The 25,283-nt window shown below is 36.6% G+C and overlaps 3 protein-coding genes across 7 annotated transcripts; 2 read left to right on the top strand and 1 right to left on the bottom strand.

Moving 5' to 3' along the window:
• The first annotated feature begins 601 nt into the window (after positions 1–601).
• On the top strand, positions 602–3,494 carry LOC113726676 (F-box/kelch-repeat protein At1g22040-like). The gene is made up of 2 exons (XM_027250519.2): positions 602–812; positions 1,715–3,494. Exon 2 carries the CDS (start codon positions 1,807–1,809, stop codon positions 3,244–3,246), a length of 1,440 nt encoding a protein of 479 aa, XP_027106320.1. The 5' UTR covers positions 602–812; positions 1,715–1,806; the 3' UTR covers positions 3,247–3,494.
• Positions 3,495–4,151: 657 nt separating this feature from the next.
• On the bottom strand, positions 4,152–9,381 carry LOC113726677 (aminotransferase ALD1, chloroplastic-like). Its single transcript, XM_027250521.2, has 11 exons — positions 9,273–9,381; positions 9,115–9,152; positions 8,916–8,995; positions 8,501–8,617; positions 6,318–6,380; positions 6,064–6,168; positions 5,907–5,957; positions 5,454–5,774; positions 5,060–5,266; positions 4,650–4,949; positions 4,152–4,475 (listed from the first exon to the last, which is right to left on the bottom strand). Exons 1-10 carry the CDS (start codon positions 9,335–9,337, stop codon positions 4,656–4,658), a joined length of 1,341 nt encoding a protein of 446 aa, XP_027106322.2. The 5' UTR covers positions 9,338–9,381; the 3' UTR covers positions 4,152–4,475; positions 4,650–4,655.
• Positions 9,382–17,523: 8,142 nt separating this feature from the next.
• LOC113726678 (protein RAE1-like) lies at positions 17,524–24,639 on the top strand. Of its 5 annotated transcripts, XM_072075032.1 has the most exons (13): positions 17,559–17,680; positions 17,957–17,990; positions 18,074–18,135; positions 18,240–18,326; positions 18,702–18,779; positions 18,869–19,062; positions 19,665–19,806; positions 21,184–21,264; positions 21,515–21,643; positions 22,521–22,598; positions 23,600–23,671; positions 24,120–24,200; positions 24,309–24,639. In XM_072075032.1, exons 3-13 carry the CDS (start codon positions 18,079–18,081, stop codon positions 24,354–24,356), a joined length of 1,047 nt encoding a protein of 348 aa, XP_071931133.1. In that variant the 5' UTR covers positions 17,559–17,680; positions 17,957–17,990; positions 18,074–18,078; the 3' UTR covers positions 24,357–24,639. The 5 variants fall into 5 exon arrangements, 4 of the variants coding, with proteins under 4 accessions (XP_027106323.1, XP_027106324.1, XP_071931134.1 ...); XM_027250522.2 differs by having other exon boundaries at positions 17,529–17,990; XM_027250523.2 differs by lacking the exon at positions 17,957–17,990 and having other exon boundaries at positions 17,529–17,908.
• The last annotated feature ends 644 nt before the right edge of the window (positions 24,640–25,283 follow it).

Below are 25,283 nucleotides of genomic sequence, written 5' to 3' on the forward strand. Positions count from 1 at the left end.
TGGATGATTTATTTAAGATAATTACTGTAATACTTTTTGTGATGTGATGTGAGATAAAAAGGTGATTAGGAAGATAAAAAGATAATTGTGATGTTTTTTTTTTTGTAAATATTTTTTAATTATTATTTTACTCTATATGCATCAAATTATCATAATAAATTTTTTTATGAAGGAAAAACTTAAAAAATTAGTAGTGGTTTCAAACGAGCGAAGTAATTGCTTTAGTAGTTTACTATGGAGTGCTGAAAGACAAGCGTTAGAAAAGCAGAGTTGCGTTCTAGGTACGTACTACGTAGTAAGTAGTAGACCTTCAGTGTCAATCAAAAAAATAAGTAGACCTTCTTGTCAATTGTCTTAAATTTTCTGAAATTTAAATTATAGAAATGGATTATTGTAGAGAATAATTAATACAAGTATCAGAATCGGTAGTTAAAATTTATAATCAATAAAATACAAAAATAAAACACTACTATATAAAAACTAATTATTTAAAATTAGAATCTAGAATCAATTGATCATTAGAATCTATAATTGATTAAAATAATCAACAGACAATAATCGTGTAGTAGTACTGCAACGAGTTACGAGTCTGTAATGGTAGTACAGCAAGTCACGAAAAAACATTGAAAAGTCGCCAGAAGACGCAGTGCAACGTTTAATACCCCCCAAAAAAAAGGAAAAGAAAATCATTGCCCAAACCAAACGGGTCCCCATCTCCAATCTCTCTCTCCGCTCCATCTTCTCCATTTCTCTTCTTATTTGTTCTTCACACTGCTACCCTCATATTCCATTTCATCATCACTTTGAAGCAGGTACAATTGGTCTTTTGTCTTTTTTTTTCTTATGAATAATAAATTTTGGTTGGTTACAATTATTGTTCATGTCCGGTATGTTGAGTTTAGGGCCTTTTTTTTTTTTTGTATTTTGTTGGAATTTATAGGGTTTTAACTTGATTGGGTATGTGTGAAATACTTGAATTTTCTGATTTACTGTCTGGGGTTTTATTTGTTTCCTCGAAGAGAGAAATAATTTTTGCTCAAGGGGGAAAATTCACCTAAGAAAATGCCATCAGGATGAGCTTCGTGTAATTCACTTGGTCTATTAGCAAAGAACTGATCTATTTCTCTGGTTCGTCATGACTTTTGATTTGTGGGTTTCCATCTTTCAGCTGAATTTGCTTTGGTCCGATTGATTAGAATTTGAATTACTGTTCAATCCGCTCTTTTTTGACCGTCATCTTCTTTCTTTCTGAATTAGGAGAAATATTTCCTTTGTGTTCTGATCGGTCGACCTTTCCCTCCCCGTATTTCTTCCTTATGTCACGACTGGAGATTTGCCTGTAAATTAAAGAACGAATTCTTGTCTAAATTGAACCTTAAAGCGTTTGATCCTTTTTCTGGGGTAAGTTACGTGGGAAACATAAACGATAGACAGGTTTTGATGATAGGTTTCTTGTTGATTTTCTTCCGGAATTTGTACTTAATGATTCCACGGTAACAAGATACCTTTCTTGTATTCTATGTTTCTTGTTGTTTTTATCAATTATTTGACAAATTGATAGGTTTTTTATCACTCTCTGCTTCTATATGACGTGTCTAGACCCTTGAATTAATCTCTCATAGTGTGTCCAGCAATGTGGAATTGGGTGGATTTGTGGTAAAAATTGCCTGTTTTTATTCCGGTCTGACGGTGGTGTATTGACTTTCAATTGTAGTGGAGCAGCTGCTTGTTTGGAACACTTGAATTAGAGGTTGATTACAAGATTGGATGCAGTTTAGTTAGACAGCTTATAGGAAACGTTTCTTGATGGGGGGTATATTGAGTACTAATAATAACAAGGCTAGCTCGAGTCAACTCTGCGATATTTCGCAGATTGAAACATGCAAGAGGCAGAGGACGTCATCGAGCTTTTGGGAGGATAATCCACGATTAATCCCCAGCCTTCCTGATGAAATATCACTTCAGATAATTGCTCGACTGCCCAGAATTTACTACTTGAATGCAAAGTTAGTGTCACGCAGCTGGAAAGCCGCAATTTTGAGTCCAGAACTTTATAGGTTAAGAAAATGCCTTGGGACTACAGAGGAGCACCTCTATATTCTGACTAAGGTTGATGGCGATAAGCTTGTGTGGAATGCTTTGGACCCGATGTCCGGGAAATGGCAAAGGTTACCACCAATGCCTAATGTCGGTATTGAAGATGGATCAAGAAGGGGTTTCTCTGGACTTAAGGTGTGGAACATGGTAGGTTCAAGCACTAGAATTGCAGATGCCATACGAGGTTGGCTTGGGAGAAAGGATGCATTGGATCAAATTCCATATTGTGGAGGTGCTGTTGGAGCAGTTGATGGCTGCCTCTATGTCCTGGGTGGATTTTGCAGAGCTACAGTGATGAAAAGTGTATGGCGATATGATCCAATTCTAAATGCGTGGAGTGAAGTGAGTCCCATGTCTACCTGTAGAGCTTATTGCAAGACAGGTGTTTTAAACAATAAGCTTTATGTTGTTGGAGGTGTAAGTCGAGGTCGTGGTGTATTGAGTCCTCTTCAATCTGCTGAAGTTTTTGACCCTCGTACTGGAATATGGTCTGAAGTCCCTAGCATGCCATTTTCAAAAGCTCAGATGATGCCAACTGCTTTCCTAGCTGATATACTCAAGCCTGTTGCAACCGGGATGACTTCCTATAGAGGGAAATTATACGTTCCTCAGAGTTTGTTTTGCTGGCCCTTTTTTGTTGATGTGGGAGGTGAGGTGTATGATCCAGAAACAAATTCATGGGTTGAAATGCCAATGGGCATGGGAGAAGGTTGGCCTGCAAGGCAGGCTGGAACCAAATTGAGCGTTATCGTTGATGGAGACTTGTATGCACTCAATCCATCTAGTTCTTTAGATAGTGCGAGGATCAAATTTTATGATCACCGAGATGACACTTGGAAAGCAGTCAGAGGAGATGTACCCATTCGTGACTTAACTGATTCTGATTCTGAGTCTCCTTATCTACTTGCTGGCTTTCTTGGGAAGCTGCATGTAATCACTAAAGATGCAAACCAAAATATCTTGGTCTTGCAGGCTGATTGGCAAAATCAATTAGCTTCCCAATCAGCCTCTTCTGTTAGTTTAGATGAATCCTCCAAGGAAGAGCTCTCTGTACCAGTGGCTGGATCAGAAGCCATTCTTTGGAATGTTATTGCAAACAGGAGTGCTGGATCTGCTGAGCTGGTCAGCTGTCAGATCCTTGATTTTTAGTGAAAGTAAGGTTATGGTTATTCTTGCTTTACTATGGCCATCTTCTGTAGGTATATGTTTGATGAATTTGACTTTGACACGCCTGTCAAATCAAGATATCAGGGCCACTGAAGAAGTTGTTATATCTTGTTTATCTATGCAACTTAGATTGGGCAAGTGTTAATGTATATGGTTCGGGAAACATGTATTGCACGGGATGATTTGTTAGTTTAATTTGAAAATGATCAAATGATCCATCATGTGAGTAATTTATTATCAGTGTTGATGGTTATTATGCCTACATAAATCAGACAGTGCAAATCTAGCAAATCTACATTATTATCTCTTTAGTACGTTGATATTCTTTCCGAATTTGCTTTAACTGTTCCATAATTCATGTTATGTAGTTTTTACGCTGCAGCTCACATATTAGCAATAGCTTTGTCAATGCTGCTGCTTGAAAGATCTTCAATGCCCAATGACTGAAATTCCTGATATTCATTCTTTTACTTGCTAATTCCCTGCACATATCATATATGAGTTTTCATGATGTAGAAGAAAATTTGGCTCCCTGGATCAATATCCCTTCATTGTTTAGTTTATTTTATAATTTTTTTTTTAATTTTTTTGGTTAATGAATTCAAGTCCAATTCATAAGAAGGTGGCCTCGAAAAGAATTGGGACTCTTACTAGAAGTAGGTCTACGGGAAGAAAGATGTTTTAGTGGTTAATTGTTTTGCTGTTTGAAATTAATTTTGGGGGACATTGATCAACAAGTTTCATTCCCAGAAAATCCTTGTTGGACAAGGAAAGCAAGATTTTGTTAGTAGTCCATAATCCGACTATTGGAACCATTGGTGCAAGATCATTCATGCATCTCCCTCATCATCTACATGGTTCCAATTCTGAATTTTGGTTTAGACATATTGAAGAAATTTTTACCATGATTAGCATAGTTATTGCTGAAGCAAATAGCAGGAGTTAAGACTAGTAAATAAGATGGGCACAGAAAATAGTCTTAGTCCTGAAATGCTAGATAAAGTTCTAAGGCTTTAGTACGTGCTGGACATCACAACACAAAGATATGGTTGACGACGGACGCTCGAATGTAGAATGGTTTCATGTTCCAGCAAAATTTGACTCTTGTGAATAACTTATGACACAGTTCATGCAGTCCGCATAAATCCTATCATAACAATGATGCCTTTCCATGCATGAGCTATAGTTTCTGTTCCCGCATAACAGGTACTCTACAAAAAAAAAAAAAAAGCAAAAAAGCAAAGCAGAACAAAAACCTTTAGAACTTTTCGCAAAAAAATGAATTAAATATAGGAAAAAGCTTTGAATTAGATTGGGGCTGGAGAACTGCATCACGTTATAAGATATGCAGGAGGATGAAGCTAGTAAATCTGATTAATCCTTACCATTGTTTAGGAAAGGAGGCTTTTCATCCTCCTTGATGCTTCCAAGATGTTATCCCTGCGCCCAAAAGCAGTAACCCTTATGAATTCTTCCCCGCCTGGACCAAAGCCACTCCCTGGAACCGTGGTTACATGTGTTTTCTCGAGTATTTCGCTGAAAACATCCCAAGATTTTGAGCCAGGGAAATGCACCCAGACATAAGGGGCGTTTACCCCGCCGTAAACCCTTAATCCCAGTGAAGTGAAAGAGTCGACCAGTATCCTTGCGTTCTCCTTGTAGTGATCAACAGCAGAATGTACGGCCTGGGAACAACGTGCAAGCCCACAAAAAAAGAATAAAATGAGGAAAGACAAAAAAGAGCATAATGATCAGTATCATCGCTCGTGGGCAATAATAAGTGAAAAAAACTCACGGCGAGTCCCTCTGTGGATAGACAAGCCAGTCCGCCAGCCTGAGCTACGTTTGAAGCTCCATTGAAGCAGGTGCATATGATACGATTGAAGTCGTGCAGAACGGGAAAGCCATCAGAGTACAGCAGTTCATCAGGCACCACAGTCCAACCAAGACGCACTCCTGTGAAACCAGCTATCTTGGAGAAGGATGAAACTTCAATGGCAACCTTCAGAGATTGAGACACATAATAATCTCTTAGATTTAGATGCAGAACTAATAGTTGTTGGATTTTGCAATAAAAAGGCTAAAACGCGAAATAACCTATCTGAAGATCAAACTCTTTAATTTATTAAGTTAAATACGACTAGTGAATCAAGCTCCATTTGAGTAACTAACTCGAGGTCTTTCTATACCTTGCGTGCACCGGGAATTTCGTAGATTGATCGAGGACTTTCATCGGAGACGAAAGCTGCGTAAGCAGAATCATATACAATAATTGATCCATTTTCTTGAGCAAATTCCACGAGCTGCTCCAATTGCTCCCTCGATGCAGCTTGGCCGGTCGGATTGTTTGGAGAACAAAAAAAGATGATATCAGTTCTTGGAGTCTCATGCAGATCCGGGAAGAAATTATTTTCAGGTCCACATTTCATGTACTCAATTTTCTGGTATCTCCCGGATGCATGATCAAATTCGCCAGCCTGCCCCATTATTACACCAGAATCGATGTAGGCCTGCCTCAGGAATGATAAACGTTACCAAAAGATTTCGAACCCAAAAAATAATAATGTCTGATGTACTATCAAGAAGCAAATCTGAATTAGAACTGAAGGCATGTGTCACTAATAGAATAATGCTACTATTACCGGAAATGATGGGTCCTGTACTGCAATTGTTACTTTGGATCCAAGAAGCAGCTGTAATAAATTTCAGAAGAAGAAATGAGGTTTAGCGAAAGCTCATAAAAATGAAACACTGAGCTGGACAGATACCAGTATATCATAGATAAATTATAACGATTACCTGAAGGCGTGAAATTTCACTCTGCGAGCCATCCGATATGAAAACTTCCGTGTCCTTTATCTGTAAATCCTTGTACAAGGTTTCTGCAATTGCTTTCCTTAATTCCTGCGTGATATGAAAAAGATACTAGTTTATATGTGCAACCGATTTATTGTCTCCGAGTTAAAAACACAAAGAGTTCTTATAATTTTTGGTCGGTATCTAGAATAGCATAGATTAGATGATACAACATGCGCATGCACAGATCGAATCACCTTGTTCCCTTGCTCCAATCCGTACCCTTTATAACCTTCAGGTGTTGATAGACAGCGAGCATACTGCAATTTTCAGCAAATTTATGTGTAAACAACAATTAATGGCCTACTCATACAACACTACACCCCAACCCAACAACACACACAAAAAAAAAAAAAAAAAAAAACTGGAGGACACATATAACAAACATTACCAAATCAAGGAACTTAATTATTTTATTTTTAATCAGGGTAAATTGTGTTGTATATTAACTTAACTTTAAGAGTGGGGAACATCTGTGTTTATCCCTTGAAAATATACGTCGGATTTTTGTGCAACTATTTCAATACTAAACCACTTATGTAATTATCTCCGCATCTCAAACCTGCGAAAAGGTCTTAGACTTGTCTGCTAAAGAAAGTGCGTTGTTAGAGAAGAAGATTCTTTTGGAGGACGGATAACTTTGCAAGAAAGCTGACTTCAACTAGGAAATTTAACTGAAATTGTGTTTCATTTAAGACCATATTTTCCATGTTTGGCGTACTTCTCTTTTTTGTCACAGCCCACAAGAAAGACAACAGGAAACTTCAACTGGGGTTCATGAAGGCCTGCACGTGGTGCATTGTTTCTCGCTAAATGAAGATAATTATAACATCTCAAAAAAAAAAAATTTTTGTAAAGAAAAAAAAAATTAAAAGTTTAGGAAAGTGTCCTTCTTAAAGAAAATTCAAATCACAAAATGATGAGGTAGATATATATAGGACATCGACAATATCCGTTTTTGCAACGGAATTGAACTTTTTGTGATCCATCAATTTTGGATAAAGTTTTTCTCTGACTATTGTGTCTTTCTGTAGTAATGTTATTTTCACATATTATGAGGAGCTTGGTGGGCTTTGTTCATAACATAAAACAGAAACTACCATGAGTTTTACGACCATATATATATATATATATATATATATATATATATATATATATATTTCCTTCCATTTTGTCTTTTATATATTCTCCAACCCAGACCGACCGGCTACTTTTTTCTCCTGCCTAGTATTGAAATAATTTAGGATATTCCATTTTTCATCATCTTAACCAGTGAATATCAGAGGGTATGCAAGATTACAAATGAAATTTCCATATTTTTCTAGATCTGGTAGTTGCTGGCCGGACCTTACCTTAAAATTTTAGGGAGTTTATACACCCTCGAGGGCTAGCTTACACTCTTCCCCTCCCCCCCCACACCCCCCTAAACAAAAAAGGGATTAGTCAACTAGGGGGACAGGGAGCTTCGATACTCAGCTTATATGCATATAGTCCTAGGTTGATCAGATTTGAAAAACAAGGCAAAACTAAGTACAAAAGCTGTTTTGGGATGGCTTGTCTCGAGCTCAACCAAATATCTTCTCAAAAACCAAAAAACAAAATTTATAGGTATTGAAGGGATCCACAACCGCATGCAATAATTGCACCAACTTTCGTATATACTTGGGTGCTAAACCGCATCATTTTTATCTTAGGAATGCCTATAAGAAATTTGAAGTGGATGTTGAACGACCAGAATTGTTGAGGTGCTTGCGTTTAGGTACCTATTTCACAGATCATCAAACTACTCAATGGTTTGATTCAGATGTCACTACGTAAACGTTACTTGGTGAAAGCTAAAAGCATAAAATAAGCAACAAATTATTATTATACTCTTTGTTTTAGGGTTCGTGATACTAAGCTTGAATCACTTAGAAATCAAGTTGCCTCCCTCTTCTAAAGTTTGACTAGCAATCAAAATATTGGTCGAACTAATATACAAGGGCAGAATTAGTCCCGCAGAGTCTTGTCACCTGTCAGACCGGTAAAATGTTGCATGAAGACCGTTTTAACATCAAGGATCTGTTGAATAATGTGGAAATTTAACAAACCATTCATTTAGCTCCAGGATTCTAGATTATTCGTTGAATTCTTGTTTTCTCCACGTTCAAAAGCAAATTAAAAACCTTGTGGTACGTTATTACTCTTTTGGAAGAACCTTGACCATCGGAAAGAACTTGCTAATTTCAAAACTTAGCCAACTTAGATCGGCCAACTTCTTGATTGAATTTTTCTAAGCAGATTAAATTTCTAAGAAATGATACTCCTAAACTCAGTTGGATGATTATCATAGTAGCTCTTGAAATGAAGATGGTACTTACTGTCGAACAGATCAACTTACATTAGCCATGCTTAATGCTACGATTTCTGGCAGCGGCTCGGTGGTGTCACCAATCCCAAGGCTTATTACTTTTGCGTGAGGGTACTTCTTCATATGCTCAAGTTCGCGGCTTGAGATCTATAGAACAGCAAGAAGTAAGTAAGCTTTAAGACATAAAACCCTAATATCAACGGGAAGGGAAAGACCGGCCGCTCCATGAAATTTGGTAGGATCGAACAGAATAAAATGGTTATCAAATAGGATGTTGATTAACAAAGTTCTGCAAAAATCATTTGGATAGAGGAAGATGGTGATAGCTTGATCTAGAGGCTAGAGCAGTACGGGGGCCTCATGCACATCTGTGAAAAAGGGGATAAAGAAAATACAAGCTAAGCAGATGGTGCATCACCCAAGAAACTCAAAAATGTGTACTAACCTCCGGAAACAGATAGTTGTTTTGCAACTTTTCCATATTGACATTCCGGGATACCCTTGTCCTTGTGAAATAATCAGGCGCTGCGTTCACCATTTGCATCGTTTATACATGTCATAATATATACCTTAGTCTTGATGTGTGCTCGTATGATGATATAGTAAAACAGACATAGAGAAGAGTGGAGTTGATGATCACATACCAGCTGATACCACTGATGTTTCCATTTGTGCTTTCAACCTGCATAACAATACAACAATCAATGAAACTGACGATTATACAGATATGATGAAATTTATGGGCAAAATGTTCGTGCATGGAGGAACTATAATCACTACGGTTATGTGATTAAAGCATTACCTAGACCTAGACTCCAGCAAAGCTGGGCAGTGCATGATAGAACTGCCGGTTGATATCTTATACATGATTTTATTTCTGATGAATGTGTGGAAATAAGAATTGGTGTGAGGTGACTAGCAAAAGCATGTAATAGTTTATGAGTTGAGGAGATATAGATGTATATATATATATAGTGGACGCTACCATGCATGAACAAGGGTTTGAATTGAATTTGTCACTCTGAAGTTATTTGTGTCCTTACTGTATGTCAAAGGCTCAAAGCAGACAACGATGCACCAATTTCTTTGCTGTAGGCCCTCACTTTGAATCATCCACATGTGAAATCGATTAATAGTAATACATGGTTCACACTTGCTTTTTTTTTTTTTTTTTATCCCTGGTCTTTATTCTTACAATTCTAGATGTGTTGTTGGACTAGGTTACAGATGGTGCTCGTGTAACTTTCGAGCAGGGAAATTTGTTTAGAAATTGTTGTATCCATCTAATTTCTATTAAACACTCCTTTTCGCCGGTACATTGCATAAAAGATACAATTCTTCCACACCACCGCCACCCCACCCGCCCCCTTCTCTTTCTTTTGATAGCATAATGTAGAGTGAGGTGAGAGTGAAACCAGAATGGCATTATCATCAAGGTAAAAACGTTAGCGCCACCTCCACCAGCCCCTTCTCTTTCTTTTGATAGCATAATGTAGAGTGAGGTGAGGATGGAACCAGAATGGTATTATCGTTAAGATAAAAACGTTGCCACCTAATTTATATCTGTTACTTGATATTTTGTTAGAGCACAAGAAATATATTTGAATTTCCTAACAAAAGAAGGGATTGAATATATTTTATTTTATCTTTCAAGAGGATCAATAGTGATTCCTCACTTATTCCTTTTTGATGATTCGAGCTTGTGACCTGTCGATTATAGATGAATCATCTTATTATCAACAAAAGTTATATGATAGCTCATGAAGATAAAAACAAAAAAAGGATGGCTGTGAATGATACTTTATGAGGACAATTTGGAGTTCACCACTTCTCTGATAATGCAATCTCCACATGCCACCAATAAGATGGCTGTGACAATTGTAGTGGTGCAGGTGGGTCAAAGCAAGGTCATTGGTCCTGTTCTTTTTTATAGCATATGCATATACTATAAGCTAACAAGTTAGCCAGCACTAGGGATATATGTCTAGCTTTGACCCTGTATAATTAAGTATGGCATACTAATCATTTCCGGTACTCCGACGGGGATGAAGGTGTGTTCAATGCAGTTTTGATCTGTTTTCCTGCAGTCCAAAATTTATGCATTTGAATGAGTAAGTCTGGTCTTCTTATGAATTAATAAACGTGCAGCATTTTGATCCAAGGCAGCTAGAGACATATCGCAATGTTTCTGTGAAATGTCGGGGAATCTTTCTTGTTCTGTAAAATTTCTTATCTTGAAATCAAAAGATCAGAAACATGATGACGACAGTCTAACCCCAAGAAATCCAATGGAGAATCCCACACAGATTTTCTTTCTTTCTTTCTTTTTGTTTTTTTTTTTTTTTTAAGGAAGAAGTAACATCTAGACATGCTTGATGACTCATGCATGAGAGTAAGGAGACTTTCTTTAATTTGCGGATGATTTCTCAACTTAATCCTCCCATACTTGTTGCACTAATTACATCTACCAAATTTCCACCGAATTTCCTTTGTTCAAGACTGCGAAATAAGAACTGCCATAAAATGCAGATAAAAGTTGAAAGACTCCTTTAAATGTTACAAATTGGTCAAGTACGTAGCTAGCCAACTAGTTAAACAATTAATGTAATCAAAACAAATTAGGTATGGCTATGTACGTACTTGTTAGATGTTGCTTGCTACTACTTTATATGCTATTGCTTTTGTTCACGCAACTGGGAAGATACTAAGCATTTATGCCCGAGAAATAGTACCATACAAATATGTTGACTAAACCAAACTAAATCTGACAGTTTCTCAAATAATGCCAAAGCAGCAAGCATATTCTAGATACATATACAGGAGAGCTTCAAGAAAATATGGAGAAAAAGGCAGAAGAAAATAAAATGTCCACCAACCTGCTGCTAGTAATTTAGCGAGAGATCAACTAAAAGTAGACTTTGACCTTTGGAAATAGACTAATTGGGCGGAGGAAGTGCCGCATCCCACCCATAACCTTGCAAACAATTAATTGTGACACATAAAAAACATTGACTTTTCTTGGCCTTTAGTTTACGTACTGCATAAACTATGCATACGGTAAACACTGGAGAAATAGTCATCATTTTGAAAAAAAATTCCAGGGTCTAGTCTTGAAATCTAATAAATAATGCTAGCTTACAAACCATGTACAGAGTACCACGTTTTGAAAACCAAACTCAAACTGAACAGCTGCTGTAATTAACTGGTGATTAAAGACTCGAATATGTTCATCGGTCAGAGTTCAAATGAGCCCAAGATGCTCCAAATTAAACAAATATTGCAAGGGCATTGTTTTCTTAATTATGTACGCTGCCAATACCCATGGGATGGGATGGGATGGGATGGGATGGGACAGGACAGAAGAATAATTATTGACTTAAATCAGTCAAACTTTTTACCGCGCATTCATATGAAGTTTGGAACCGTGACTAATTGCAGAGACAAACCTGTCGTTTTCGCGTCCGTGGAAGAAGAGTTGATGATGAGGCCAAAAGGCCAAAATGGAGGAATTGGCGAGTCAAGGCTGAAGACATCGAAAGAGGCCAACTGTCAGCAATTTAGCCAAAGCCCTTTTTGAAATTGCGTATTCAAGGCGTGCATAAAGTATCAACAATGCACCCGCTTTGAGATTTGTTGCGTTCGAACAATGCACCTGATCATCCTATCCTATTCCTATGCGGGCAGATATCATATATAGGTTCTTGACTTCTTTCTAATTCTATAGCTAGAATATCGGTGCAAAGACAAAAATGCTTGGGGTTATATAAATCATCTTAGTAATGTTCACTTTGGACTTCCGAGTTCGAAGGTTGGAAAATTCTAATTCCTGCAGTGAACAACAACTAATAACGCATGCCTGCCAAATTTGTTTTTTGAGCTTTATGAAGTTTCAAAACCTGTTTTAGACTTAGACTTGTGGAAAGATGCGAAACATTCTTATTCAGATGCATGCATCAGAAAAAAACCTTTATTCGGTCTGTAGGATCTATATCCTTTTCTTGGATCTTTTCTTTCCTTGTTGTGCACCTAAGCAAGTGCTTGCTTCTTTTATCTCAACATGTACCTAGCTACTTGATTAACCGAATACTGAAATTGTAGCAAGTATGATTTTTCTTCATATGTAGCCTTTCTATCGTCCCCACCCACCTTAACTTTCTTCATCTCCATGCCCATTTCCTTGGCCTACATCTATATATATACATATATATATCACTCCCTGATCGCCAGACTGAATATATTATAAAGTTGTTGGCCATGCGTCTTGGTCAATAGCTTTGTCACAAATCGAAATAAGAAAAAAGAAATGAAAAGGAACCATAGATAGAAGTTGAAGGATTAAGGTGGACGTGCGTAGCTAAGTATTCCAGCCCAGTTGACTGGTAAAATTATCATACTCAAATAGCTAGTAGTATTATCAGGTGAAGTACCGATCAATTTATTTTCCTTGTCTCTTTTTGGTAGGAGTAAATCTTCTTATACGGGGAGACACTAGCCTTGGAACTTCCTCGTTGGTAACCTTCTCGGAAACTTTGTGGTAAAATTATTCAAGGGAACTGACGCGACGCCATGCAACAATTTCTTGAATTTTTACTTCCTCATCAATTGTGGAATTAGATAAGGAGTGTTGCCGGAGACAACAACTATTTTTGTGGCCAGGCATGACTGCAAGCTTAGTCTACAAAAATGTCCTATATATATATAAAAAGGAGTTGGTATTTGACTGTTCGTTGTTTTTCATCCGACTTTTTTAGGGGTAATTTAGGTAACATGTTGGTATAGTACAACTGATCCAGTTTCGAGTGCAAGCATACTATGCTTATTGCTATGTGAGTTGATAAGCGTACCCTTGGTGGCATGATGATTACATTCTCAAATTAAGCTTATGTAGCAGTAGTGACAGCTTTACCCTTTTAACCATCCGTTAAATTTGTTTTTAAGACAAAGAGGTAGTTGGGTGAATTTGGAATTTAAACTTGTGCAAAGAGTAGGATTAATTGAATTCAGTAACTGAAGTATCATTAAGACCATATGAACGCATCAAGATGATGATTAATTGACTACTCTATAGTGGAGGTGTAACTGTAGACGTTTTCCTCTCTTGAACTTCTGCATGTGCAATTGAACTCATACAAAGAGTGGGATGATCAAAATGAGCAATTATGACATCTTAAAGATAGGAGTAATGCATGAGAGATGAGGAATCTCTTGGAAAGCATCTTTAAAGTGTAACTGCAAAACTCTTCCTCTTCAGTAGCATTTGTTGAGCAAATTTTTGAGGTAGTTGGAATAATGAGGGTTGTTAATATAAAACCTCATTGGTTCAACTGGTTATGGTTCATACCACATGTTGTTACTCTTTTTCTTTCCTTTCCTTGTGGTTTCCATTTCAACCCTTCGTGAAGGTATGCTTTTTTTGCTACCCTTCTCCTTCTTATATTCCTTGATTAGATTTGAAAAGTTTGTTTTTTGTTATTTAAGTTCTTTGATTCAAAAATCCGATGTTCTTTTTTCCACGTTAGCATTGTTATATATGTATGATAAGATATCAATGGGTTGTATCTTTTTTTTTTTGGAATCTGCTTTTGTTTAATTGTTTCAGTCCTGGTAGACGCAGGTTTAACTAATCATTGGATATGATGATCCCACTATTAAGGTTTGCTTTTCATATCCTTATATACTTAAGATCCATTAAATAGTTTAAATTTATATACAATTCTGATCTCCTTTTCATGTCTTACTCCAATCAGCTGTGAGATGATCAAGCCAAAAGTTGTCTCCGAATGCTTGAAGGCCATGGTATTTGAGCCATGTGTTTTCATCCTAAATTTCCTATTATAATCATTGGTTCAGCTGATGATATTGTTCCAGGTATGGTGTGCAACTACTTACAGGTAATTTATACATTTGAAAACTCAACTTATTATTATTCATCTTATGAGAGTGCGATGCACCTGTTTCACTTTTGTAGCCTTGATCTCCTCTATTTTTTTTTTCAGTACTAGGTTCCCTCATTTTTAAGAAAACAATATTTTTTATTCTATACAAAATCATGCTTTATTTCACGGTGAATTTATCGATTAAACCACTCACTTGTTATGAATGATGAGTTTTATATATTTAGAAGACTGAATTTAGAGTATTACATATTGACAGTTCTTTTTTACTTTGTCCCATGTTCTTTTCAACTGAATATTACAAATTTGTTAATTGCTACTCTAACTACTTATTCACAACACAGGTATCAACTCCCACGCGTTGCGTGGGACTCTTTGCTAGTTTTATTAACAAATTGTGCGGACAGACATCATTCATTGCCAATACATAGTAACTTTTTGCATAATGCCACCAATTACTATAGGAAATTAATTTGGCTATTAACAATTAATTCTACAACTTGTGAATTGCAATTTACAACGTGTGAGGTGTTTTGCAGTACATTTCTTCAACATTTCGCACTGTTGATTGTTCTTAACCCCCAATGCTTGCTTGTAGAACTTGAAACTGCAGGTAAAAAATCACACAACCGATTTTTTGTCTCACATTCTGTGTTGCATGCTCTCTCACACACTTTTTATTATATTACTATTTCTCCTTCATAAACATTATATTTTAATTTTTTTTATTTTCTTAAGATCCGATAATTATTAACTAGATGACACCGCAGATACTGATTTTTTTTTTTTTTTGAAAAAAAGAAGAAGTTATTGCTCATTTCGAGCCAAAAATAATCCTGCAAAATTAAGCCCAAGCCGTAAACCAAATGAGCTTTCTTAGGGTTAACAGACTTAAGGCTAGGGGTGGGCAAAAAAACCCGCCGATCCGAAAACCCGATGAACCCGATCCGATCCGATCCGAAAAATAGGATACCCGATCCGATTTTTTTTAGCGGGGCAGATGAGGGTCGGGTACTCGAAAAATCGGGTACGGATACGGATCAGAAAAATAAAAATCCGCGGGTACCCGACCCGCAGGGTATATTTTATAAATATTAAAAAATTAGGGATCATTTTATAATTTTGTAATTTTTAATTCTAAGCGCAAGTGAAGTGGCTCGCAGCCTCGTATTCTAATCCTATTTGATCTACTCTTCTCATTTTTTTTTGAAGAAAGCGAATATTCTCGGTGAAACATGAACAAAATGAAAAAAAAATTTGTGAAACTCTGTTATAAAAATTGTTCATCCCTTTCATCTTTTTTATTTTTATTCTACCTCCATCGATCTTTCCTGCAAATCTTGCATCAATTCAATCAAAGATTTTTGTTTGGAGTTTCAATTTTCTGTTAGCTAGATAATTAAAATATTTGTGTCATTCATTTGCAATTATATCTCTTTAATTTGTCTCTTTTATTTAGTGTAAGAAATTTATTTTTCTTTTTCATCACCTTAATACCATAAGGTCTATTCCAAAGATGTAAAGAAGTTGGGGAAGATTTTTAACATTATTTTGGTTATATTTTTTTCAAAAATAATTAGTTCTATTCAATTCTTTTCCGAACTTGATTTCACAATTGACTTATTTGAGACGCGGTCTTGTACCATATTATCCTTGGGGAAGTTACCAAATACTTATTATCCTTGTGTTTGTTGTGTTGTAAAAGTATGAAATGTGTGAAAATGGTGATGTACTCAAAATTATTATGAAACTTCGTTTTGTCTATTAGATATTCTAATATGTACTAAATTTATGAGATCGATTTGATTATTGGATGAAATGTGTGAGAATGGTGATGTATGGACTTTAATTACAATATCTCTACCAATATTAATTGGAAAAACATGTTTTTTTTTATTGAAAAACATGTTGATATTAAGTAGAAAATAAATTTTTTTTATTGAAAAATAGTTTTTTTTAGGGGCGGGTACCCTATGACCCGCCCCTTTTTTTCGGGTACCCGCTATTCGGGTACCCGAAAATATTAGGAGCGGGTTAGGGTCGCAAAATGGCTGATCCGATATATTAGGGTCGGGTCAGCCAAATCATGTTAGGGGCGGGTACCCGACCCGTGCCCACCCCTACTTAAGGCCCAGACCCAGAGCCTCAAGGTACTGGACAAATTGGGATTAGTGCAGCAGCTATGGCCTATGGACATTGTGCGTTAAATGCCTACAATGGCTTCGTCTTAATTATCCTTAGGACCGAAATACTACTAGTGTATTAAAAGGCTAATTAAGATCCAAAGTGCAAAGTGAAAATGTGTTCGAAACTTTACGGATACAAAAGTTGCTTTGCTGCCAAGTCCAAACACTATAATAAGTAGGGTAATACTTTTATGATTTAATGTATTTGAAGTAAAAATGTAATTGAAAATGTGACGCAGGAAATGGGAAATTTTTTTGGTGTAAAAACATTTTTAAATACACGCACAATTTAACTCTATACAACTGTTTCTTAATTATTGTTAATATAATTTTCACGATTGGTTATGAAAAAGCTTAATATAAATTAATCAATTTTAACACATATTTTTTGGGTTGACCTATATATCTAAAATCGGTTTAATTCCTCCCAATTCCAAGTTTTAAGAGATGGGGAGTCTGGGAAAATGAGATTTATGTGGGTTAATAGAATAATAATCGGTAATAGTTTGGCTTTTGATGAGTATAATCTTTTGAAGTTGGCCTAAAAAAAAGAATTTGGCATCTAATAATTCAAAGTCCCTCTCATATTTAACCCAAAAAAGAAGAAGAAGAAAAAAGGGATAACAAACATAAACTCATTTCATTAAAAAAAATATATATATATATTTTAAGGGGGAGGGGCTGGAAAGAAAAAAAGAATGGACTCGTGCCAGCCATATGTCAGGTATATATACCTGTACATCAAAAAGCGCTAATGCTTTCTTGAGCCAATTTTTTCCTATTTCAACAAATTTGTGAAAATTCAAATAACGTATTTACAAATTGCATTTTAATTTAAAAGAATGCATTTTGTTGATGCATTTTTCACCTTTGGAATGAAATTCAAAAATCGCCACATTTAGAAACTCACATTTTACATTTTTTGGGAATTTACTCGAGTCGGGCAAGGGTTGAGCAAAGTTTAGTTGAAAATCAACCCGGGAAACAGATCTCAGTCGCAATTCAAGTAAACCGCTTCGCTTCGGCTCATTAGCTTTCTCTCTACGCTAAGGCGTAGCGTGGCCGGAACGCGGTCTGTAAACACTTCTGCTGCTGCCATTGTGAGCTGCTGCTACTAGTACAATAAGAAGGTACAAGGCGGCGTCTATATATACACTCCCGCCCCTCAGTCGCTGTCTCGTTCGCTTTTCACTTTTCTAGTTTTCAGTTTCCTTTGTCGGGGCCTGGTTGCCTGTACTTCCCTCTCTTCTCCTTTTCAAAATCCTAGTACTGAGAAATTCTCCTTGTAGTAAAATTTCCTACAAATTAGAGGTTTCTTCTAGGGTTCATCATTCCACCGCTGTAGCTCTACTCTTTTGGTACGCCTTTTTTCCTCTACCGAGATTGCTTTCTACTTCCTTCTGCAGGACTAGCTCTCGCGATTGTTTTCGATTATTGATGGTAATACAATTTTATGAAGACCTTTTTTTTGTTTTCTTTTATTTCTTGATTTTTAATTCCTTTCGTATGTTGTAATGCTCCAGTTTTAATGGCGACATTTGGAGCAGCAGCTGCTTCAAGTTACAACCCCAACCGCTCTGCTGAGGTTGATTTTTTCTTTTCCTATTGTTCTGCTCTTTCCTTTATTTCTTTTCGCTATTATTGTTGTACTTATTACCATTGAGATTCTTGGTTGGGTGTTAATTGAAGGTGGTGCAACCGCCCAGTGATTCTGTGTCCAGCCTTTGTTTCAGTCCGAAGGCTAACTTCCTTGTCGCCACTTCTTGGGATAATCAGGTGGGAGCTGTTTCCCTCTTCAATTCAATGCTTTATTCATAGAATTCCTTTTTTTTTAAATTAATGTTGTTGCTTTACTATTTTACGTTTTAATGTTAGTCCTGCTATTAGTTGTTCAAAGGTTTTGGAATAATGTTTTTGATGTCTAAACGGAGGATTTGTGCACCTGAACTTTTTAGTTTGATGGTGAAATAATCGATTTTGATATAAACTTTTGGGGATGCCACCATTGACTTATGTTTTTCTGTTACATAAGCCTCAGTAGCTGTAGATAAACTCTCTCTCTCTCTCTCTTTTGTGTGTGAGCGGTGGAAAATTTTCTTTATTTTGGGGACTGGAGCTTAAAATTGTGAGCAATACTGCTGCATCTTGTAGGTGAGATGTTGGGAGGTAATGCGGTCTGGAACCAATGTTAGTACTGTGCCTAAGGCTGCAATGGCGCATGACCAACCGGTAATGTATTTGATCCCTGTGCTATATGGTTCTCCAATTATGTATGATTTTGGGTTGTTTCTTGACCCTTCAGTTTTAATGTGTGGTAGGTTCTGTGCTCCACGTGGAAGGACGATGGAACTACTGTCTTTTCTGGAGGATGTGATAAGCAAGCCAAGATGTGGCCTCTGTTATCTGGTGGCCAGCCAGTGCAAGTGGCCATGCATGATGCCCCCATCAAGGAGATTGCTTGGGTCCCTGAAATGAACATGTTGGTAACTGGAAGCTGGGACAAGACATTGAGGTGGCCATTGATTTTAACTCTTTTTAAAATTTTAATTGGACTCACCAGTTGTGTATTTTCTCTTGTGTACTATTACTATATAATATTCCAGTGTAATGTTATTTTTCCTTGTATGTTGATGACTAGAATTTGTGAAATCTGAACTTGTTATATCCTGTCTTTGGATTTTGATATATCTATATTCAGTGATTGATCGTTCGTCATGCATACTGGCTTTTGGAATAAGATAACTAGATCATTTTCAAGACACATGTATTGTTGGGCAGACATCATCTATACCCCTAGTGTGCATTGCCGTTGAAGTTTTGTGTTCCTGCTTAATGTTATAATCTCCATGCTTTTCGAAATATGTCAATGGTTCTATGGGTTTACTGAACTTTGTGCCCTTTGAAAATTGCACTTGATTTTCATTTGATCCCATGCTAGTCTCAACAGATGTGAGACTTTTGTGTTAATCGGCTTTCTGTTACTATTCTTTTTTTAATGATCCCTTCTGAAGTTTTGTGTGAACCTGATTAATCATCCTTTTGTTTTTCTTTCATTTGAAAGTGGAGAATCTTCCCTTGGTCACCATCATGGTTCTAATTAGTTTTCTCTTTCAGGTATTGGGATTTGAGACAGCCGAATCCTGCTCATGTTCAACAACTTCCTGAGCGCTGCTATGCCCTTACTGTTAGATATCCTCTGATGGTTGTTGGAACTGCTGATAGAAATCTTATAGTGTATAATTTGCAGAACCCTCAGGTATTTATTTCTATTACAAATGACTGAACTCAAAGAACTGGTTGGGAAGTTATTGGTGTAATATAATATAGAAGTAAGATCATGCTAGTGTGAACGTTGTCTTTGATGAAACGAAGAACTGCTTTCAGTGACTTAGAAATGGTATATAATTTAATATGCACTCCTACACCAATGGATATCTGTTCGGACATATGCTCCAGATTGTTCTCTAAGACCATGTTCGGTCTTCCTTGCTTTTGGTGCCATCAAGGATCAAACTATATATATATATATATATATATATATATATTGAGTCAAAGTTTGAAGTCTATTTGTTGTCTATGTATTGAGGTAGTCCCCTATTAGAATGTTGAGGACTGCCACTCAGTGACAAAGGATGCTTATGATGTATGAACTTCTTGAATCTCCTGACGTTGGGGGGAGGTGGAGTCAAAAATTTTATCAGGAGGAAAAGAAAAGATTTATATGACTGGCCAAAGTGGTTTGAGCTTCAGTTACGATGACTCTGTATCAGAATATTTTATAACAGGCTTCGACCTTGAAGATTTGTATTGTTTCCCCCCAGAATTGACCAACTTTGCAAGCAGAAACCCAGCTTTAAATTGATGTTAGATGTAAAACATTTTGCTCTATCTTTTTTCTATCACCAGTGATCATGTAAGGGAGAAGTTTATCTGGCTGTAAACTACTTTCGAATTGGTATGAGAAATAGTACCAACCTGTCAGTGGTTGAACTGCTTCCAAATCTTTGAATCCAATAATGAAATCTTTGATTTCACTGTTTCCCTTCTCTCCCTTGTCGAGGAAGAAATCCCTACTTTGTCCAGACATATAGTTAATGATTCATGTATTTCTTCTTCTATCAGTGGTGGCTTCTGCAAGTTAGTTATAATTGAATTCACTGCTTTGGCATTTTTTCGAAGCTTTGTGCATGGGTAGTGTTTATATGTATGTATAACAAATTAGGCTTCAGCTTAATTGGTTGGTAGTACTTAATGGTTTTCTTTATTCTTCACAAAGTTTTCTTTTTCTTCGGTTTGGGTGTCACATGGCAGAATTAACTTCGTAAAGCTGTTATAGTCTACATTGTGGCTTGGAACCCTATGCAACTTCTCAACCAAAACTGACAGTTAAGTGTTTTCATAAAAGAAGGTAGAAGTGGGGTTGCAATTTCATATGCTCTCGTGTCTGCTGTTGTCGTGGTAGTTGCTTAGGACTTGTATGATTGCATAATTATATTATAGACAACTTGATTGTAACTTTCTCTATCCTTTTCCACTGAAATGTTGCTTTTCAATGAAAAGTAGACTGCTAACATTTTGAATTTGTTGTTTATGGTGTTGAGAAAAAGTCAATATAGTTTATTTGCAACTGCAGACAGAGTTCAAGAGAATCATTTCGCCGCTAAAGTACCAGACGAGGTGTTTAGCTGCCTTTCCTGATCAGCAAGGTTTTCTGGTAAGTAAATTTTTTGTTCTAGTAGTCTTTTGAACAATCATTGATGAGTTTTCTGCTCATCCAATGGTAATCTTTCTTAGCTTCACTTGACATTTTCTCAGTGATGAAAACAAAATTGTGTCGTACTGAAATTTTTGAGAAAAAGCTTGGGGGTGCTTTTCAATTAGTATTATTTTAATGAACTTATTTCTAGTTCTTATTTCTTGTGAATTTTGTTAATGATGTTATCTGTGGCATTGTTGCTGTCCAGGTTGGCTCCATAGAAGGCAGGGTTGGAGTTCATCATCTTGATGATGCACAACAGCAAAAAAATTTCACCTTCAAGTGCCACAGAGAGGGCAACGAGATTTATTCTGTCAATTCGCTGAACTTTCACCCTGTAAGAACTTTTCATCTGATTTTAATTGTTCCTTTTTTATTTGGTTGTTTAGTAAGCCAACTTCTCTTCAAACTTTCATGGAGATGAAGATGTAGCTACTATACATCGAAATCTTTTGTCAGTTGGATGTTGAATGTAGTCTTCAGAGGTTCAAACGAAGTAATAGTAATTTTGTAGTAGATTTTTTTCTGCATTCATAATGTTTGCATTATGGGGTTCTTTACCTGACACATAATTCTTGATTGATTACAATTATTTGGATTAGTTGAATACATAATGAAAACCTCATCCATATTTGTAGTTCCCTGACATGTTTGGCCATGAATTTCTGATGTTGATAACTTATTTAATCTCCCTGAACTGGTGACTTCTTGGTTCTATACTGCGCTCTTCTTTATCAATAATTTGGTTAAATGGATAAAGTTGTCCAAAAGAATCGAAAGGAAAATCTCTTATTCCTTGGATCAATTGATTGACATGTTGTGTTCATTAGCTTCCCCTTGCCAGTAAATTCTTTGCTCAGAAACAAGAAAAGATCTTGGTGATGAACCTGTAATCTGTAACACTTGATCAAGGTGAGCACAGCCTGATTTGGGCTTGTAGAATTGGCTCAGGTCATGTTTATTTTGTTCATTTCATGTTTGAAAGCAGAAAAGGGTTTCAGAAACTTACCTTTGTTTTTATCTTTACTGGATTTTAAACTCACATGGTCCGTTTGGAATCAGTTGTCTGCATCTTAAAACTTGTTAAACAGTCATTTTATCATCTTATGCGAATTACAGATCCCTAATGCTGTGCACCTATATGCGATTGAGTGCCATACATTTTTCCAGTTTGGCTCTTCTCCCTTGCAAGATCTGACATTCCTTTGTCTCAGGTCCATCATACATTTGCAACTGCTGGTTCTGATGGTGCCTTCAACTTCTGGGACAAGGATAGCAAACAGAGGCTTAAGGTATTTTTCTTTCCGGCAAAAAACTTACCGATCATTAAACTATAACATGCGTCGACTTTTGATCATCGAACAAATTTTCATCATAAATTGGCCACTAAACTAACTAATCAGCACAACCGTGGCCATTTCATGAATTTTTGCTCTTACTCTACAAAACAATCAGAACATCCAAGGGTATTTCTGTCCACCACTAATTCGACCCTATACCCTTGCTCCATTGAATTCCAGCAAAATAACTCCAGTACTAAATGTATCAGATCCTATTTCTTGCAGTTCTTCAAGATTAGCGCAGGTGGTATTTTTACCAACTCCAGAGTTCATCCAATATAATTAACACTTAGTGGTGGACAAAAAACCTCTTAAGCATTCTGATTTTTTGTAGATTAAGAGCCAAAATCCACGAAATGGCCATGGTTGTACTAATTAGTCAATTTAGTGGCCAAATAATGATGAAAAATTGTTTGATGGTCAAAAGTTGACGCAAGCAATAGTTCAATGGCCACTAAGGTTATTTGCCCTTTTTATTCCAATGTATGCTTATAGTCAGTTCCACTGGAGTTATTAAGAGATTTTCTGTATTTGACAGCTAGTGTTTTTCCTAACTATTCCTCAGGCTTATTGATGCAAGGGAGTGGATGAGATTTTTCCTAAAAGATCTTGAGTACAATCTCAGTTGTCATAAATTTATAAGACAAGTCTTTCATGGGTTTAGTTTTTCTAGTTCCTCATATCAAAGCTTGGGGAAAATTGAACACATGCTAGGCCTTACTGGGTTTTTCCATGCTGCTGTCTGAATTTCATTTGAGAATCATATGATAGTATGATTTTTTAAATTAACTTTCCCTCTTTTTAGTCTCCTTTTTCAAATGAAAATTAAAATTGGCTATATTTTCTATTTTTTGTTGTGGAACATTCCCAACCTCTTATTCTTTCCCATTTTCATTGTTCTGCTTATCCTATGTTATGGGATTTTTGTACTTACTATTTTGTTTACTGGTTAGGCTATGTCGAGGTGCAGCCAACCCATTCCTTGCAGCACATTCAACAGTGATGGTTCAATATTTGCATATTCGGTACGACTTACTTTACTTTCGTTAGATTGTGTTCTAGAAAATTGGTGTTATTACCTTGTGATAAAGCTTGTTCTTCCGCCCAACACCCGCTGCCCCAGGTTCTCCCCCCCCCCCCCCCCCCAAAAACCCCCCACCAAAAAAAAAACCCGTGTGAGGGGAAGAAAGAAGTGGAAAGGAAAAAAAAGAAAAAGAAAAAAGGAAATATTATGAGCATTTTATTTTGGGATCATCTGTTTTATGCTAGCAATACTTAATTCTAGAATCTTTAGATTTGAACTTGTATCACGGAGTTCTAGAGAAGGTATTGGAGTAGAGAAATTGTTCTTCAAGTAGTTGGCATTGGATGTTATCCAACAATATATACTTAGTTCTTGTAGCTTCATGGGTTTATGTTATTTGCAGTGTAAAACTATGTCAATGATCAATATTTTTGGTCTTTGTAATGCAGGTATGTTATGACTGGAGCAAGGGCGCTGAAAATCACAATCCAGCAACTGCAAAGACCTACATACTTCTGCACTCAGTACAGGTAAGCTACCCTTTTTGCCCCCACATTTGCAATTTAGTTAGTTCAATAAGATATACGTGAGATCCTGTCTGCTAACTGAAAGCCATTCGTGCTCCTGCTCTTTTGCAGGAAAGTGAGATTAAAGGCAAGCCAAGAATTTCCACTGGAAGAAAGTGAAGCGGGTAGTCATTATCATAGATGAAGAATATACATTTTGTTCTGTACATGATATTCTATCAAAATAGGAGTGTCTTTTTGCTTTGAGCGCCTATGTTTCTTGTTAGTTAAATTTTTGCATTCCCTTGATATGGCGTTTTCAAGTGTCCCCTTTCCAGATTGGCATTTGCCATTTACTCTTGTTGTTTTGAGTTGGGGTGCATCAAATATCGCCCTTATTATATAGTTCTTAGAATGATTCCACTTCTTCCGTCTTTATAGAGGCTTTTCGTGTTTAAGAGCAGCATTAATTCATTAGATCCAGTTTAATTCGTTACTAGGAATTTGAATTTCACTAGCGGTAGCAACCATAGCAACAGCGTCCTGGCTGGTTGCCATGATTTTGGTTTTGACAACACAGGCAAAAGCAGAATTTACAGTTGCCTTGAAACTCCTGCAAATTTGGAACAAAACAAAGATGGGGGCAGAAGTAACGGAACAAGAATGGTCTACATTTTGTCTCTTGTTCCGTCCCTTTTACTTTTAGCATTTGTTTTGGGTTCGACGTCGAGGCCGCTCAAGATGATGTACACAAGTGGTCCTTTACAAGAGCCTGGCTCCTCGACAATTCGACTTGTTTCGTTTAGCAGCTTTATTGGTAGTGCTCAGAAGAAAAGGATTTTTATCTTCTACCCTAAGAAAAAAATTTTTTTTTTTTTTTTAAAAAAAAGCGTCTCTTTTCTCAATGTGTTTGATTTGCGGTAGGCTTCCTACTTCATTAAATGCCAGTTTACATCTTCAAAGGGAAGTTCAGAAAAAGAAAGGAAAAAACCACCTGGACATGCATAAAATCAGAAGGGTTTTAAACTATATTCACCAATTGCTTAAAGAGGCTTCTTGATTTCCAGACTGCAACCTCGTATACAGTGTGTTAGTTTAGTTCTAGAT

Source organism: Coffea arabica, chromosome 2c, assembly GCF_036785885.1.
Source record: "Coffea arabica cultivar ET-39 chromosome 2c, Coffea Arabica ET-39 HiFi, whole genome shotgun sequence".
NCBI lineage: Eukaryota > Viridiplantae > Streptophyta > Magnoliopsida > Gentianales > Rubiaceae > Coffea > Coffea arabica.